Source organism: Microcaecilia unicolor, chromosome 11, assembly GCF_901765095.1.
Source record: "Microcaecilia unicolor chromosome 11, aMicUni1.1, whole genome shotgun sequence".
Lineage (NCBI taxonomy): Eukaryota > Metazoa > Chordata > Amphibia > Gymnophiona > Siphonopidae > Microcaecilia > Microcaecilia unicolor.
In genome coordinates this window covers 113,825,703-113,841,675 of record NC_044041.1, presented here as the reverse complement: position 1 = coordinate 113,841,675, position 15,973 = coordinate 113,825,703, and the positions used below count along the sequence as shown (strand labels likewise).

Sequence of the window (15,973 nt, the reverse complement as noted above, 5' to 3'; positions counted from 1 at the left end):
CCTACATCAGCACAGGACATTTTTCATCGCACCTTATTAAAAGGGGCCCTCAAATCTTAAACTAAAATAATAAAAGATACATTCTAAATAAAACTCACATCTTTCAACAAAAGGCTTGTTTCTGAAATTGCAAATAACTCTTCGCAGTGGTAGGTATTCAACGAGTGCATTCCACAATTGTGCCCCTTCAGCACAGAACATCTTAGATCTATACTTTTCTAAATGAATATGTCTAAATGAGGGAATATCCAACAAAAACGTCTTCCCTGCTGATCATAGCACACAGGATGCACAATAAACTCTCAGGCTTGTTGCCAATGTCACAGGAGCCTCGTTATTCAGAGCTTTGTAAATCAAAGTCAAGATCTTAAATTGTATGCACCATTTCACTGGTAGCCAATGTATTTATTTATTTGTTACATTTGTATCCCACGTTTTCCCACCTATTTGCAGGCTCAATGTGGCTTACATAGTACGTTCGCCAAGTCCGGTAGAGAAACAAATACATGGTGATGTTGTGGTCGATTAAGGTTCAGGCACAATGAGGATCGAAGAGAGGACAGGTTATACAGTGTACATTACGAGCTTTGGTTTTGCTGTGTTGCAGAGTGTAGGCATTTCTGTTGGATCGGTAGGGTATGCCTTTTTGAACAGGTTGGTTTTTAGTGATTTCCTGAAGTTTAGATGGTCGTAGATTGTTTTCACAGCTTTTGGCAGTGAGTTCCATAGTTGTGTGCTTATATAGGAGAAGCTGGATGCATAGGTTGCTTTGTATTTGAGTCCTTTGCAGTTTGGGTAGTGGTACTGATTATAACACTGGGTTTATGGTCATGTTTATGGCTGATGCAGAAAGACATGTCGGGGGAAGGTGCAGGGTCAGATTGGAGGGGCTGGACAGACTGGGGGCCTACTAAACAGGGTTTCTACGAGCAGGTTTTTTTTTTCCAAGTGACCCTGTTCCTGTCAGTGCCTGAGCCAATCATTGCTCACACACACTGACAGGGACATTTTGTAAGGGCCTGTGAATTACTGCAGCAATTTTAACATGGCAGTAACTTACATGCTCATTGCTTACTGCTTTATGGTGTTCAGTGCACTTGGGTTGCCGCAGTATGTGCTTTCAAAACACATAATTTATCTCATAAGAGCACTCCAAGGCTTGTTTCTTGATCAGTGTCTCCATCTTGGTTTGTCAGCAATTTATTTATTTATTTAGGCATTTATATCCCACACTTTCCCGCCCATGGGCAGGCTCAATGTGGCTCACATTAGTTCAAAAAGGCTAACAGCAGTTTAAAAGGACACTTCAATCTAGTAATAGACAAACAGACACATTAAGGGCGAGGTAGTTGGTGGGGAGAGACAGAGGGAGAGAAGTGAGAGAGGAGGTAAGGAATGCAGTATGGTCGCATAACATAATGGACCAGAAAACATTAAGGCAGTGCGGAGCTGCAGTGTAAGCTGTCCTGAATAAAGCGGTCTTCAGGGAGATTCTGAAAGCCTGTTGTTCTGAGGTAGCTTTTACTAAGTTTGGTAAACCATTCCACAAACGTGCACTGATGTAGGGAAAGGTAGATGCATGGCTGGTTTTATACTTGAGGCCATTGCACGAGGGGTAGTGGAGATGTAAATAGGATCGGGAAGATTTACTCAAGTTCCTTGGTGGCAAGAGGATAAGATTATCCATATAAGCTGGAGCTTCGCCATGTAGGATTTTGTGCACCAGGGCGCAAATTTTGAATGTTATACGTTCCTTGACAGGTAGCCAGTGCAGTTTTTCTCGTAGTGGCCTGGAGCTGACGAACTTCGATTTACCTTAGGTCAATCTTGCAGCGGTATTTTGGGCAGTCTGTAATTTTTTAAGAAGCAGGTCCATGCACCCTGCATAGATACCATTGCAGTAATCAAGATGACTCAAAACAAGAGACCGCCCAGCAATAAACACTTGGGCCAATATTTAGTGTTACTTAACCAGTCAGGAATGGTTTGTGGCCGGTTAAATACCACTTAGCCGGCTAAGTGCTATTATTCAGCACGGGATAGCCGATTATTTCCGCTGAATATTATCACAGTGCATAGCGGCCAAGCAGCTACCCTGTTTCCCCGAAAGTAAGACATCCCCCGAAAATAAGACCTATTAGAGGTTTTCCTGAATTGGTAGATATAAGGCCTCCCCCGAAAGTAAGACCTAGCAAATTTTTGTTTGAAAGCAGGGCCACCGAAAGCCGGACAAAGCCGCCCCCGGGCTGCCCCCCCCCCCCCCCACCCGAGGTCGCCTGGCCCCCCCTCCACCCACACTCCGTCGCTCCAGGAACTAACCTTAAATGTCTCCTTTCACCTTCGCAGCAAGCAGCAGCAGGGCAGACCTCTCCTTCCTTCCGTGCCCTGCCCTCACGGACGTTACGTCAGGCGAGGTCGGGACATGGTAGGAAGGAGTGGCCTGCCCTGCTGCTGCTTGCTGCGAAGGTGAAAGGAGGCATTTAAGGTTAGTTCCGGGAGCGATGGAGGGCGGGTGGGCCAACCCCGATCCAACCCTGATGTTTCCCCGAAAAATAAGACAGCCCCTGAAAATAAGACCTAGCGCATTTTTGTGGGCAAAAATTAATATAAGACAGTGTCTTATTTTCGGGGAAACACGGTATATTGCACGATATAACTGACTAGCTGTGAATACTCAGCACATCGCCAGCTAAGTTTGGCGGCCAACTCAGGCCATCCAAGTGGCAGGCCTATCTTTGGCCGCTATAAATTTGACCGGCTAGCTCTGAATACTGATTTGGCCAGTTGTTTAAACCAGCCAAAAGTCCCGGATATTCAATGCCGGAAACCAGAAACAGCCCGGAATTAAATATTTGAGCTCAGTGCCAATCACAGGACTTAGCCGGCCTGCCTCCCATGGACTGAATATCGGCCAGACTGTCTCTAGAATTGCCTGACTCCTGACACAGGTACTGGTCGCCGTAACACGGCTGTGTCGAGTCCGTAGTTTCTGTGCCATGGACGCTGGTTGACCCATCAAGTACTAAAGCCTTTTTTGGTTCTTTGAGTTGTTTGCTTCCGTTTTGTTTCTTACCTCACTGGTTCATCTTGCTGTTCTCCATGTGGGGATTTTTTTTTTTCCTTCTATTGTATACCACTGTAACTGAACCCAGCAGACTGATCCTCTGCATACCACTACATACATAGTAACATAGTAACATAGTAACATAGTAGATGACGGCAGAAAAAGACCTGCACGGTCCATCCAGTAGATGACTGGTCATGTGGCAGGGACTGAAACTCCCTCTCCCCATGCAGATACCTGATCATTTGTAAAGACTTCTAATCAACCAGCATGAACTAACACCCCCAACTTCTGGGGTATTTGTTGTTTTCAAAGGAGGTGTCAAGGAGCTGGACATCATCATGGCTGGAATCAAGACGGCCAGTGGAGATTACATTGACTCATCCTGGGAGTTGAATGTCTACGTGGAGGAGAAGGGGCCTGATGCAGACCCGGTGCGACTGAGAGTCACGGGTGACACCCACATCGGAGGTGTCATGCTACAGACTGTAGACAAGATCCGTGAGTATACTATATGTTATGAATGGAGAAGGGTCAATCTGCCTCCTTCCAAGCAAAGTCCCACCCCTGACCTTGCATCAGGGGGAAGAAATAAGGGGATGACTAGAGATAGTTCTTTTGCTAGCTGAGCTAGGAGAGCTGGTGCTTTAGGGGTCAATTTTTATCCTTACCACTAACAGAAGCGGGAAAGTATTATACAAAATGGGTCAAGAAATGTCTGTCTGTCTGCCAGCAACAAAGAGTGAGGAGACAAAAGATGAGGAAGCCAAAGCTAGATGAAATAAATGAGTCTTTATTGCTTCCAAAGTACTGCAAACGTATTGTTGAAAGAGTCAACATGGCCATGTTTTGGCTGGCATACCTTCATCAGGAGCCTTGACAAACACAATACAAAGATTGTAGCAATGAAGAAGGATACAATCTAATTCACATTGAACTGAGTCGTGCCAGGTGGCTTGTTTAAAGTCCAGTAGTGCTGCCTGGCACGATTCAGTTCAATGTAAATTACATTGTATCCTCCTTCATTGCTACAATCTTTGCACGTGTTTATCAATGCTCCTGATGAAGGCATGCCAGCCGAAACACGGCCATGTTGAATCTTTCGACAATACATTAGCAGTATTTTGCAAGCAATAAAGACTCATTTATTTCATCTAGCTTTGGCTTTCTCGTCTTTTGTCTCCTCAGTCTTTGATGCTGTCTTTGCACATGTCCATGAGGATTAGTTTCTCCTCCTTCTGTTTCTATCTGTCTGTCCATCCATCTTGGGTTAAAATAACTCTGAAAATTTAACAGAATGAAATGAAACCCCACAAATTGCCCCACTCCATGAAACTACCTCCAACTACCTCAACACACACACATTTTTTCCTCGCTTGTCATATCTGGTATGAGCATACTTTCACTTCGAAAACTGGCCTGGGAAAAGTACCTACAGAGATCTGCATCTTCATTTTCTGTAGGTATCTGTTCCCTTGGAAGTAATGTGCATAGGTTTGAAAATGTAATCTACTTGTGTTTTCCCTCTATTATTACTACTACTATTACTAATCATATCTACTCTCTGACCTAAACACATCATTGAATGCTTGTTGCCAATGCATGTGATGTGTTGCTAATTCCTATGTGTACTATGATATAGACATTTAAATACTTGAAAGGTATTAATATAGAAACAAATATTTCCTAGAGAAAGGAAAGTGGTAAAACTAGAGGACATGAATTGAGGTTGCTGTGTGGTAGACTTAGGAATAATGTCAGAAAATTCTTTTTCACAAAGAGGGTGGTGGATATCTGGAATGAACTCCCGAGGGAGGTGGTGGAAAAAAAACCTGTGGCAGAATTTAAAAAGGCGTGGGATGAACACAGAGGATCTCTAATTAGAAAATGAATGATATACAAAACAAAACATAGAGGGTTGCAAATGTGTTTGCATGTCAAGTGCAGTGGCATAGCCAGAAGGCAATTTTTGGGTGGGCCAACAGGTTGGACGGGTGGGCACTAGAGTCGCCAACTTTTTGAAAGAGAAAATAAAAATAACCACCTAATGTGCCCATGTTCCATCTCTACCTCTCTCCTATTAATTTAAATGAGGGTAGCAGTGCAGGCTTCATTGGCTGCAGGCCAAGTGAGAGCTAAGGGAAGAACAAGAGACTGCAATCTTCAGCCCCCATTGAGCCACGGTCCTTCAATACACATATGGTATTGAAGCCAAATACATTCTGCATCCAGAGAACTTCCTGGCCCTCCACCAACAATGAATGCAGAGCAGAGCAAGGACATTTCCCCATAAAACTCACCATACAAATAAATTTTGGTTTTTAGTATAATCTCAATAATGGACATGTTATAAAGTAATTTTTTTAAATGTCACTCAGAATCTAGAGCAAATCTACCATGCCAACATTAACTTCGAAAACAAGGATCTTACCTATGAAAGGTAGTACCCTAAATACTACAGTGGGGCTCTAAAATATTGATACATCTATTGAGAAAACTGAACAAGCCAAATTACTACAGAATGCTACATAGAAACTTCATGGTGACAGAATACTTCGGTCACGCACACAGAACACAAATCCCAAATATAGAATAAGTGACCACAAACTCTATAAATATAAATTAAACTGAAACCCCAAGAAGCCAGACCTTGCACGTAGTACAACACTAGAGAAACAAGAAAGAAAGGCATTTCCTCCTGTGCAAAATATAATGATAGCACATGCCAGGGATGGTGTTAGAGGGGTGCAACTAGGGCAGTTGTGCTTGGCTGTCTGGCCAGAGAGAGCCCCAAACCTGCCAGAAGCTGAAGAAGGTGTAGCCTAGTAATGGGCTTTGGGGTTCTGTCCCAGATTTCTGCCCTGGGCCTCAGCCACGTCTAACACCAGTTCAGGCAAGATGTGCGTGCCAAATATGACATATTCTAATCACAAAAGAGAAAATAAAAATAATTTTTGTATGATTTAATTTTTCAAATCATATTGGTCCCAGTCTCTGATTTCTGCTTCCCTCTGTCTTTTCTTTCATTTGACATTTCTTCTCTCTCCATGTCCATCATCCATCTCCCATCTCTGTGTCCCTATATTTCTGTCATGTCCCCTACCTCAACACAAGCGGCGTCCTCGGGCTGCGCAGGGTACCGTTGACACACACACTTGACTGGCACAGCCCTGAGCCATGTGTGTAGTTTTTCTCTGGCTGCAGGCTCTTTGATTGCTTTGCTTCCATGCACCTGGCTCTGCTCTCTCTCTGTCTGGCTTCCAGGCTCCTTGATTGCTTTGCTTCCACCCACCTGGGTCTGCTCTTCCTCTGCCTGGCTTCCCTTGCTTCTCTCCTATTGATATTTTGGTTCCTCCTTCCCCTGCTCTTGTCCTATGGCTGTGCCCCTTCACCCTGCTGATGTCAGACGCCAGCACTTTATCAGCTGAGCTCTCCCTAGGCTCCTTGCTTTGGCTTCTACTTTGGTATGTGTTACTTGCTCAGTAGTGTGCTTCTCCTCTACTTTTTTCTTCGTTGCTGACTTAGCCTGTACCTGGATTACTCTTGTGTCTGCTGCCTGCCTCCTGACCTTGCCTGTACCTGGATTACTCTTGTGTCTGCTGCCTGCCTCCTGACCTTGCCTGTACCTAGTTTACTCTCTTGACCTGCTGCCTGCCTACTGACTCTGCCTGTACCTGGATCACTCTCTTGCCTGCTGCCTGTCTGGCTGTCACGTTCATCACCCCGCTTCCTGCTCCATCTCATAAGTCCTGCAGGCCGCCCGCACCTAGGGGCTCAACCTCTGGGGAACGGCGGTCAGCCCAGGTGAAACCCGGGGTTGTCCAGCCACCAAGCAGAACCTGGTCCGAGTACCGGGCTCGGCAGCGCTCTACTTGGTACAAGAACTCACAGGTCTGACAATTTCCTTGTCTAGCATCCCATCTGTGTTCATATCCCCGTATCCATTATCATTCGTTTGTGCACCCATATACCCCATGCCCAGCACCTCCCTTCTGTGTTCCTATTCTCCCCCTTGTCTGGTATCTCTTTTTCCATATCTCCTCCCCCCCCCCCCCCCGTGTCAGGCATTGCCTTTCTGTGCTCTTATGCCATCCCAATACAGCATCTCATCTATCCCCATGCTCGCACCCAATGCCCATCATCTCCCTTCTGTTTCTCTATACCTCCCGATGCCCTTCTTCCCCTACAGTGTCCCTCTCTTCTCTGATCTCTGAACCCATGTTACCTGGCTCCTCTCCATCTCTCTTCCCTCCCCCTTATGCATCTGGCTTATTCTCCTACTGTGGGTTCAGCATTTGACCCCCCTCTTCCTTTATCTCCTTGGTCCAGCATCTCTCTCCCTTCCCTCTAACCCCAACCCCTCCCCCTTCCATAGGTCCAGCACCTCTCTCTCTTTGCTTCAGCCTCCCTTGCAGGTCCACATCTCTCCCCCTTCCCTCCAGCCCTCCCCAGCATTTCCAGCATCTCTCTCCCTTTGCTCCATCCCCTTGCATATCCAACACCTCTCTCCCTTCCCTTCTGCCTCCCGCCCAAATATCCAGCACCTCTCTCTCCCCCTTCTGCATATCCAGCACCTCTCTCCATTCCCCCCCCTCCTTCAGATGTCTATCCCTTTCCTCCATCACCTCCTTACATGCCTAGCGCCTCTCCCCCTTCCCTCTAAACCCCGCCCCACACATATCCAACGCCTTTTCCCGGACCCTTCTCTCCAACCCCACATGTCCAGTGCCTCTCTCACCTCCCACAGTTCCGGCACTTCCACGTCTTACTTACCCTCCCCCTATCCCCACCGCGGTGCTTGCACTTCATGCTATCATCGCCGCCGAGCACGAACTCCACACAGGCCTGTGTCACGGACTTCTCTCATTGCCGTATCCCACCCTACTTGCATAAACAGGAAGTTGCATCAGTGGGTGAGACGCAGTAGAAGGGAATCCCCGACACAGGCCTGTGTGGAGTTCCTGCCGGGCAGCATGATAGCATAAAGTGCAAGCGCTGTTGCGGCAGGGAAGGGTAAGAAAGACGTGGAGGTGCTGGAACTGCGGTAGGGGAGCTGCAGGGATGTTGAATTTTCCATGGATGAGGTGTAGCGCTTCTGAGTGGGCCTGAACAAAAACTGGTTGGGCCTAGGCCCATCCAGGCCCACCTGTAGGTACTCCGCTGGAATGGTGCTTAGATGGCAACTCTGACTGCATCAGCTAAGGCCGGTACTGGGCTGGCTTGTACTTTCTTGAGTCCTGCATATAGAAATTCAGTTTAGGATGGGCTGGTGAGATCTTCGACAGAAACTCCAGTGATTTGGAACGTGAGGACAGTGCCAGGCAGACTTTTAAAGTTTTTGTACCGCAAATGACAAGATGATTTTGCATAGACTGAAGTGGGCTTTGACGGCAACTCTACTACTACTACTATTTAACATTTCTAAAGCACTACTAGGGTTACGCAGCGCTGTACAGTTTAACATAGAAGGACAGTCCCTGCTCAAAGAGCTTACAATCTAATGGACAAATGTACAGTCAGTCAAGTAGGGGCAGTCAAATTGGGGCAGTCAAGATTTCTTGAGGGGTATAAAGGTTAGGTGCCAAAGGCAACATTGAAGAGGTGGGCTTTGAGCAAGGATTTGAAGATGGGTAGGGAGGGGGCTTGGCGTAGGGGCTCAGGAAGTTGATTCCACGCATAGGGTGAGGCGAGGCAGAATGGGCGGAGCCTGGAGTTGGCGGTGGTGGAGAAGAGTACTGAGAGGAGGGATTTGTCCTGTGAGTGGAGGTTTCTGGCGGGAACGTAAGGGGAGATGAGGGTGGAGAGGTAATGAGGGGCTGCAGACTGAGTGCATTTGTAGGTGAGAAGGAGAAGCTTGAACTGTATGCGGTATCTGATCGGAAGCCAGTGAAGCAACCTGAGGAGAGGGGTGATATGAGTATATCGGTTCAGGCGGAATATAAGACGTGCAGCAGAGTTCTGAATGGATTGAAGGGGGGATAGATGGCTAAGTGGGAGGCCAGTGAGGAGAAGGTTGCAGTAGTCAAGGCGAGAGGTAATGAGAGCGTGGATGAGAGTTCGGGTGGTGTGCTCAGAAAGGAAGGGGCGAATTTTGCTGATGTTAAAGAGGAAAAAGCAACAGGTCTTGGCTGTCTGCTGGATATGCGCAGAGAATGAGAGGGAGGAGTCGAAGATGACTCCAAGGTTGCGGGCAGATGAGACGGGGAGGATGAGGGTGTTATCAACTGAGATCGAGAGCGGAGGAAGAGGAGAGGTGGGCTTTGGTGGAAAGACGATAAGCTCAGTCTTGGACATGTTCAGTTTCAGGTGGCAGTTGGACATCCATGCAGCAATGTCGGATAAGCAGGCCGATACCTTGGTCTGGGTCTCCACGGTGATGTCTGGTGTGGAGAGATACAGCTGAGTGTCATCAGCATAAAGATGATACTGGAAACCATGAGATGAGATCAGTGAGCCCAGGGAAGAGGTGTAGATTGAAAAAAGAAGAGGTCCAAGGACAGATCCCTGAGGAACTCCAACAGAGAGCGGGATGGGGGTGGAGGAATAACCATGAGAGTGTACTCTGAAGGTGCGGTGAGAGAGATAGGAAGAGAACCAGGAGAGGACAGAGCCCTGCAACCCAAATGAGGACAGTGTGGCGAGAAGTAAATCATGATTGACAGTGTCAAACGCGGCAGATAGATCATGGAGGATAAGGATGGAGTAGTGGCCTCTGGATTTGGCAAGGAACAGGTCATTACAGACTTTAGAGAGTGCTGTTTCTGTCGAGTGTAGAGGGCGAAAACCGGATTGAAGTGGATCGAGGATGGCCTGAGAGGAGAGGAAATCAAAGCACCGGCTGTGAACGGCGCGCTCAAGTAGTTTGGAGAGGAAGGGTAGGAGGGAGATGGGGCGGTAGTTGGAGGGACAGGTAGGGTCAGTTCCAGTAGTTGGAACATTAAGAACAGAGCCGGGTGGACTTCTATGGTCTATGTCCCAGAAACACCAAAGAAAAAGACCATGATCAAGTATATAATATCACGTTCATTGTTGGTTCAAATCTTGGATTGATAATGAATGTGACTGTTGGGCAGACTGGATGGACCATTCAGGTCTTTATCTGTAGTCACTTAAAATGTTACTATCAGGCTCATTTTCGAAAGACATGGACATCCAAAAAGTGACATAAATCGGCACTTGGACGTCCTTCTCACAGAGACGTCCAAATCGGTATAATCAAAACTCGATTTTGGATGTCTTTGTCAGAAATCCGTCGGAAAGATGTCCAAATCTCAAGGGGGTGTATGGGAGGCGTGTTCAAGGCGGGACTTGGGTGTTCCTAAGACTTGGACGTCTTTGAGCCATAATGGGAAAAAGGAAAGACATCCATGACTAAAACTTGGACGTTTTCACCCGGACCTGTTTTTATTACGAAGAAGGGCGACCTTCGAAAGCTAATCAAGAAATGTATTAAGTTATGTCCAATAAAAAAGGTATCATCTTATTTTCTTTTCCATGTTTTATTTTGTTTGATTTCTATTGATAATATTACGAATAAGGAAAGGGAAGGGAAATGGGACTTGATATACCACCTTTCTGAGGTTTTTGCAACTACATTCAAAGCGGTTTACATATATTCAAGTACTTATTTTTGTACCAGGGGCAATGGAGGGTTAAGTGACTTGCCCAGAGTCACAAGGAGCTGCAGTGGAAATCGAACTCAGTTCCCCAGGATCAAAGTCCGCTGCACTAACCACTAGGCTACTCCTCACAAAAAGGTGCCCGAATTGACCAGATGACCACTGGAGGTAATCGAGGATGACCTCCCCTTACTCCCCTAGTGGTCACTAACCCCCTCCCACCCTCAAAAAATATGATTAAAAATATTACTTGCCAGCCTCTATGCCAACCTCAGATGTCATACTCAGGTCTATGACAGCGCATGCAAGTCCCTGGAGTAGTTTCGTAGGAGGTGCAGTGCACTTCAGACAGGTGGACCCAGGCCCATACCCCCTCTACCTGTTACATTTATGGAGGAAACAGCAAGCCCTCCAAAGCCCACCAGAAACCCTCTGTACCCACATATAAGTGCCCCCTTCACCTGTAAGGGCTATGGTAATGATGTACAGTTGGAGTTAGTGGGTTTTGGGGGGCTCAACACACAAGGTAAGGGAGCTGTGCACCTGGGAGCATTTTATGAAGTCCACTGCAGTGCTCCCTAGGGTGCCTGATTGCTGTCCTGGCATGTCAGGGGGACCAGTGTACTACAAATGCTGGCTCCTCCCATGTCCAAATGGCTTGAGTTTGTACATTTTAGACTTGGACGTGTTTAGTTTCGAAAATGGCCAAAAATCAAAGACATCCAAATTCAAGGACGTCAGAATCCAAGGACATCCATGGTATTTTCGAACACAAAGATGGGTATTTTTAAACAGCTACTTTACCACCGATTGGAGTAGGAAAGTTTTAAAAGCCGTTTGTCCAGACAGAGCCCTACATGCAAAGCTTTTCTATTTGCTGTGTTCTCTGCAGTACCCTACCCATCCTATTTTTCCACAGGCCCACCCATCATTCCCAAAGAGCTACCAAAAGCCCGATCGCTCCCAAAAAGGCAAATCCCTTAGGATTTGATTTGATTTATTTAACATGATTAATAATTGCTTTTCCTTGAGAGATGACAAAATTATTTACAAAACACAATAAAATACATAAGAAAGAGTAAAAGGAACCCCAATTTCAAAGGAAAGGAGAGAGAAGAAAAGAAGGAGAAAGTTGAGAAAAAGGAGAAAATGGTTAAAAAAATATATATACTAATGACCGTGATGTCAGTGGATCCTAGGCAAGCCGCCAGGGTCTAAGTGGATTGAGAAGGCCTTCTCAAAAAGATGAGTCTTGAGGAGGATTTTTAATTTGGGGCATGAACTCTCCAGATGAATAGGAGCAGGAAGGGAGTCCCAAAGGAAGTTCTAAGAACAGCTTTCTTAACTGAGCCAGCAGGAAGACCCTTTCTACTCATGCCCTTATGCCACACTGTTAACAGCCCTCTTGTACTCATCACACTGAACTTTCTCCTCTGGTGCTTTCCGGAATAATTAAGTAGCCATCAGCAACTCTCAATGATTAGCTAATACACACAGAGAGCAGTTCTATAAAGGGCACCAAAATTTAGTCACCAAGATGCAGCACCAATTGTTCCTGTTTTTCTTCTACAGAATACAGACACATTTAAGGTAAAACTGGGATTGGCTGATGACTGGAGCCATTTGAGGGCCCCACCTTTGAACCACAAATGATTCATTCCGTGTAAGATCCACCCAGTTCCCCCTTTTCCTCTCATTTCTATACCACCAATACAGTATATGTGTTGATGAGTTAGCCCTGTCCTCTAGCTTCCCACTCTGTGTTTCTAGCTGTAGCTGCTCTTCTCCCAGAGAGGGAAGTTTTCTTCCTTTACTTCCCTGTTTGCACAAACATCTCTTTCTTGTGATCGGAGGCTGCTCAGGAACAACTTCTCCTTTTCTGGCTCCGGAGGGTCCATGGCACACATGCTGAGCTCTCTCCCAGTCTCAGGCCCAGATGCTCAGAAGTAAACACAAGTACTAGAGGCCATTAGATCTGGAATAGTGCCCACATTACTGAGCGCAGACAGGGCTGCTGAGAGACTGAGCTGGGCCAGGGGCAGGGCCGCTGCTGCCCCCCCCCCCCCCCCCCCCCCCATGGATCGCTGCCACCACACCCCCTCCCCCTCCCAGGATCGCCGCTGGAACTGCAAATACCTTGGCTGGCGGGGATCCCGAGGCCCCGCCAGCAGGTCTTCCTCCAGCGCTGCTCTTTCCTCTGCCGCATTGCCTGCCCCTGTGTCTGCTTTTTCTCTCATGTCGCGCATGCTTGATTTCAAAACCGAGCATGCACGGCCTGAGGGGAAAAGCAGCCGCTTGGCAGGCAACGCAGCAGTATGAAGAGCAGCACTGGAGGAAGATCTCTTCTGCTGGCGGGGCCTGGGGGAGACCCCCCCCAGCCAAACCAGAGGTACTGCTCTGTGTGCTCCTCAGGGTCCTCCCCAGCCTCCAAGGGGGGTCGGCCTGGTACCGGAGTTTTCTCTCTCCTACTCCTGTCGGGACACGATCACCTGGGTCCCGTCAGGAGAGAGAGAGAGCCAGGTGCTGGGCCCAGGCCTGGGGAATTTTGCCCCCCTCCCCTTGGCGGCCCTGAGCGCAGAATGTTCAGAGGCTTTAGCACAGGAGACAAAGATTAGCACAAATAACATGCTAATGTAGTGAAATGGAACTTAATGAGGTCATTTCCTATTCCTTCACAATGCTCAGAGAACAGAGTACAAAACAAAGCCGCCTTACCGCTGAAAAAATAACGGCAGCTGAGAGCAGGTGTTAGGATGTTTGAGGAGAGGATTTCTCACAATTCTCTCTTTAAAATCTGCTGCTTTTTAAATTTAATTTGGAAGCAGAAGGAAGTCCGTGCAAGCCCCTAAGCTCTGCTGGTGAGAAACGAATGTGTTTGAATCTAAGCAAACCCGAAAATGAAAGCATACTTTGGCACCTGTTTCCTGCATTTAAATATAAGCCTTTCAATTTAAAAAAAATTGAAAAGCTTATAATATTTAAAGGTGCAGAAAACAGACACCAATGTGTGCTTCACATTCGCGTTTGCCTGGACAAGAGCTGGGCTTACTGTGAAACTCTTCTACACATGCGCCAAGCACTCCCCCCCCCCTCCTTGCTTTCGCTTTAACAGCGCACATCTAACTTGCATATCATTTTCTCCAAGGACAAGGAGGCTGCTTGTTCTCACTGATGGGTGACGTCCACGGCAGCCCCTCCAATCGGAAAACACTTTACTAGCAAAGGCCTTTGCTAGTCCTCGTGCGCCGATGCGCACCACGCATGCGCGGCCGTCTTCCCACCCGAACCGGCTCGTGTTCGTCAGTCTTCTTTTGTCCGCGCTCGGGACGGTCGTGTTTGCGCCGTTCGCGCCCCTTAAGTTGACCCTCGCGCGTCTTTTGACTTTTCGCTACAAAAAAAAAAAAGGGATTTCGGTGAAAGACCTTTTCGGTCTTTTCCCCTTCCCGTATTTCCAGTTTTTTGCCCCGTTAAGTTTACTTTCGTTTTCGGGGTAGGCCCTTTTGAGGCCTCGGTTCGAGTTTTTCTCCCTCTTTTTGGTGCTTTTACCGCAATTACGAGTTTTGATTTCGCTGGCGTGATTTTTCCGCCCATGTCATCGAAGTCTCCCAGCGGCTTCAAGAAGTGCACCCAGTGCGCCCGGGTAATCTCACTCACTGATAGGCACGCGTCGTGTCTTCAGTGTCTGGGGGCTGGGCACCGCCCGCAGGCCTGTAGTCTTTGCGCCCTTTTACAGAAAAGGACTCAGGTAGCGAGATTGCCCAGTGGAACGTTTTGTTCTCGGGCTCTTCGTCGGCAACAGCACCGGGGGTATCGAGTGCATCGACGTCGACAGCGTCAAGACCTCCGACCTCGGCATCGGCTGTATCGACTGCATCGAGGCATCGACCCTCTGCATCGTCGGTACCGAGACATCGGAAGGTTGCATCGGCGTCGGTGGTACCGGGACCTCCACTAGTGCTGATGTCGTCGGACGGTGGTGCTTCGACCGGAGTGCAGGTGAGGGCTGTCCATTCCCCTGCTGGTGGCGGTGAGCCTTCGGGTGGGTCTCCCCCTACCCTGAGGGCTCCTGCGGTACAGCCCCCCCGAGACCGACCTTCTTCGGCCTCGGCCCCGAGGAAGCGACGGTTGGATTCTACGTCCTCCTCGTTGGTACCGAGAAGTTCCGGTGACATGCTTCGTTTGAAAAAGTCAAAGAAGCATCGACACCGGTCTCCTTCCCGCATCGGTACCGAGAGCTCTGGGTCGCCGAGGGAGTCGGCACCCAGTAGGCATCGGCACCGGGAGGACCGCTCACCCTCTGTTCAGGAGGTGTCGATGCGCTCCACCTTGGACAGCCCGGAACAGCCTCCACGCCCGGAACAGACTCTCACCTCGACGCCTGCATCGGCTTCTATGTCTTTCTCCACAGCCGCCCTGCACGAGAGTCTGTGGGCCGTTCTTCCAGAGATCCTGGGAGAGCTGTTGCGCCCTTCCCCTCCGGTACCGGGGGTGCTTGTTCCACCGGTACCGTCGAGTGAGGCGCCGGCTGCCTCTTTGCCAGGGGTGAGGTCTCCGACATCGGTGCCGCTTGCGGTACCGACTGCGGTCGCCTCCCAGGAAGGCTCCCCGACGACGTCGGCGGAGGGAGCTTCGCCGGTGCTGGCGAGGGAGTCTACCTCTCGACGCTCACACAGTGGCCGTGTTTCCACGGAGTCGAGCCGGGCACGGCTTCAGACACAGGTTCATGAACTTGTGTCTGATACCGATGGTGAGGCCTCGTGGGAGGAGGAGGAGGACATCAGATATTTCTCTGACGAGGAGTCTGATGGCCTTCCTTCTGATCCCACTCCCTCCCCTGAAAGGCAGCTTTCTCCTCCTGAGAGTCTGTCTTTCGCTTCCTTTGTCCGGGAGATGTCTACGGCCATCCCCTTCCCGGTGGTTGTGGAGGACGAGCCCAGGGCTGAAATGTTTGAGCTCCTGGACTATCCTTCTCCACCTAAGGAAGCGTCCACAGTACCCATGCATCATGTCCTAAAAAAGACATTGCTGGCGAACTGGACCAAGCCTCTAAGTAATCCCCACATTCCGAAGAAGATCGAGTCCCAGTACCGGATCCATGGGGACCCAGAGCTGATGCGCACTCAGTTGCCTCACGACTCTGGTGTGGTGGATCTGGCCCTAAAGAAGGCTAAGAGTTCTAGGGAGCATGCTTCGGCGCCCCCGGGCAAAGACTCTAGAACCTTAGACTCCTTTGGGAGGAAGGCCTACCATTCTTCTATGCTCGTGGCCAAAATCCAGTCTTACCAGCTCT

The 15,973-nt window shown here is 48.5% G+C and overlaps 1 protein-coding gene across 1 annotated transcript in view; it reads left to right on the top strand.

The window, feature by feature from the left end:
* FERMT3 (fermitin family member 3) overlaps positions 1-15,973 on the top strand; it is a 124,541-nt gene that overhangs the window by 27,672 nt on the left and 80,896 nt on the right. The window contains exon 2 of the mRNA XM_030219129.1: positions 3,380-3,565. Within this exon, the coding sequence (XP_030074989.1) occupies positions 3,406-3,565 (160 nt within the window). The 5' untranslated portion in view covers positions 3,380-3,405. The remainder of the gene's footprint in view (positions 1-3,379; positions 3,566-15,973) is intronic.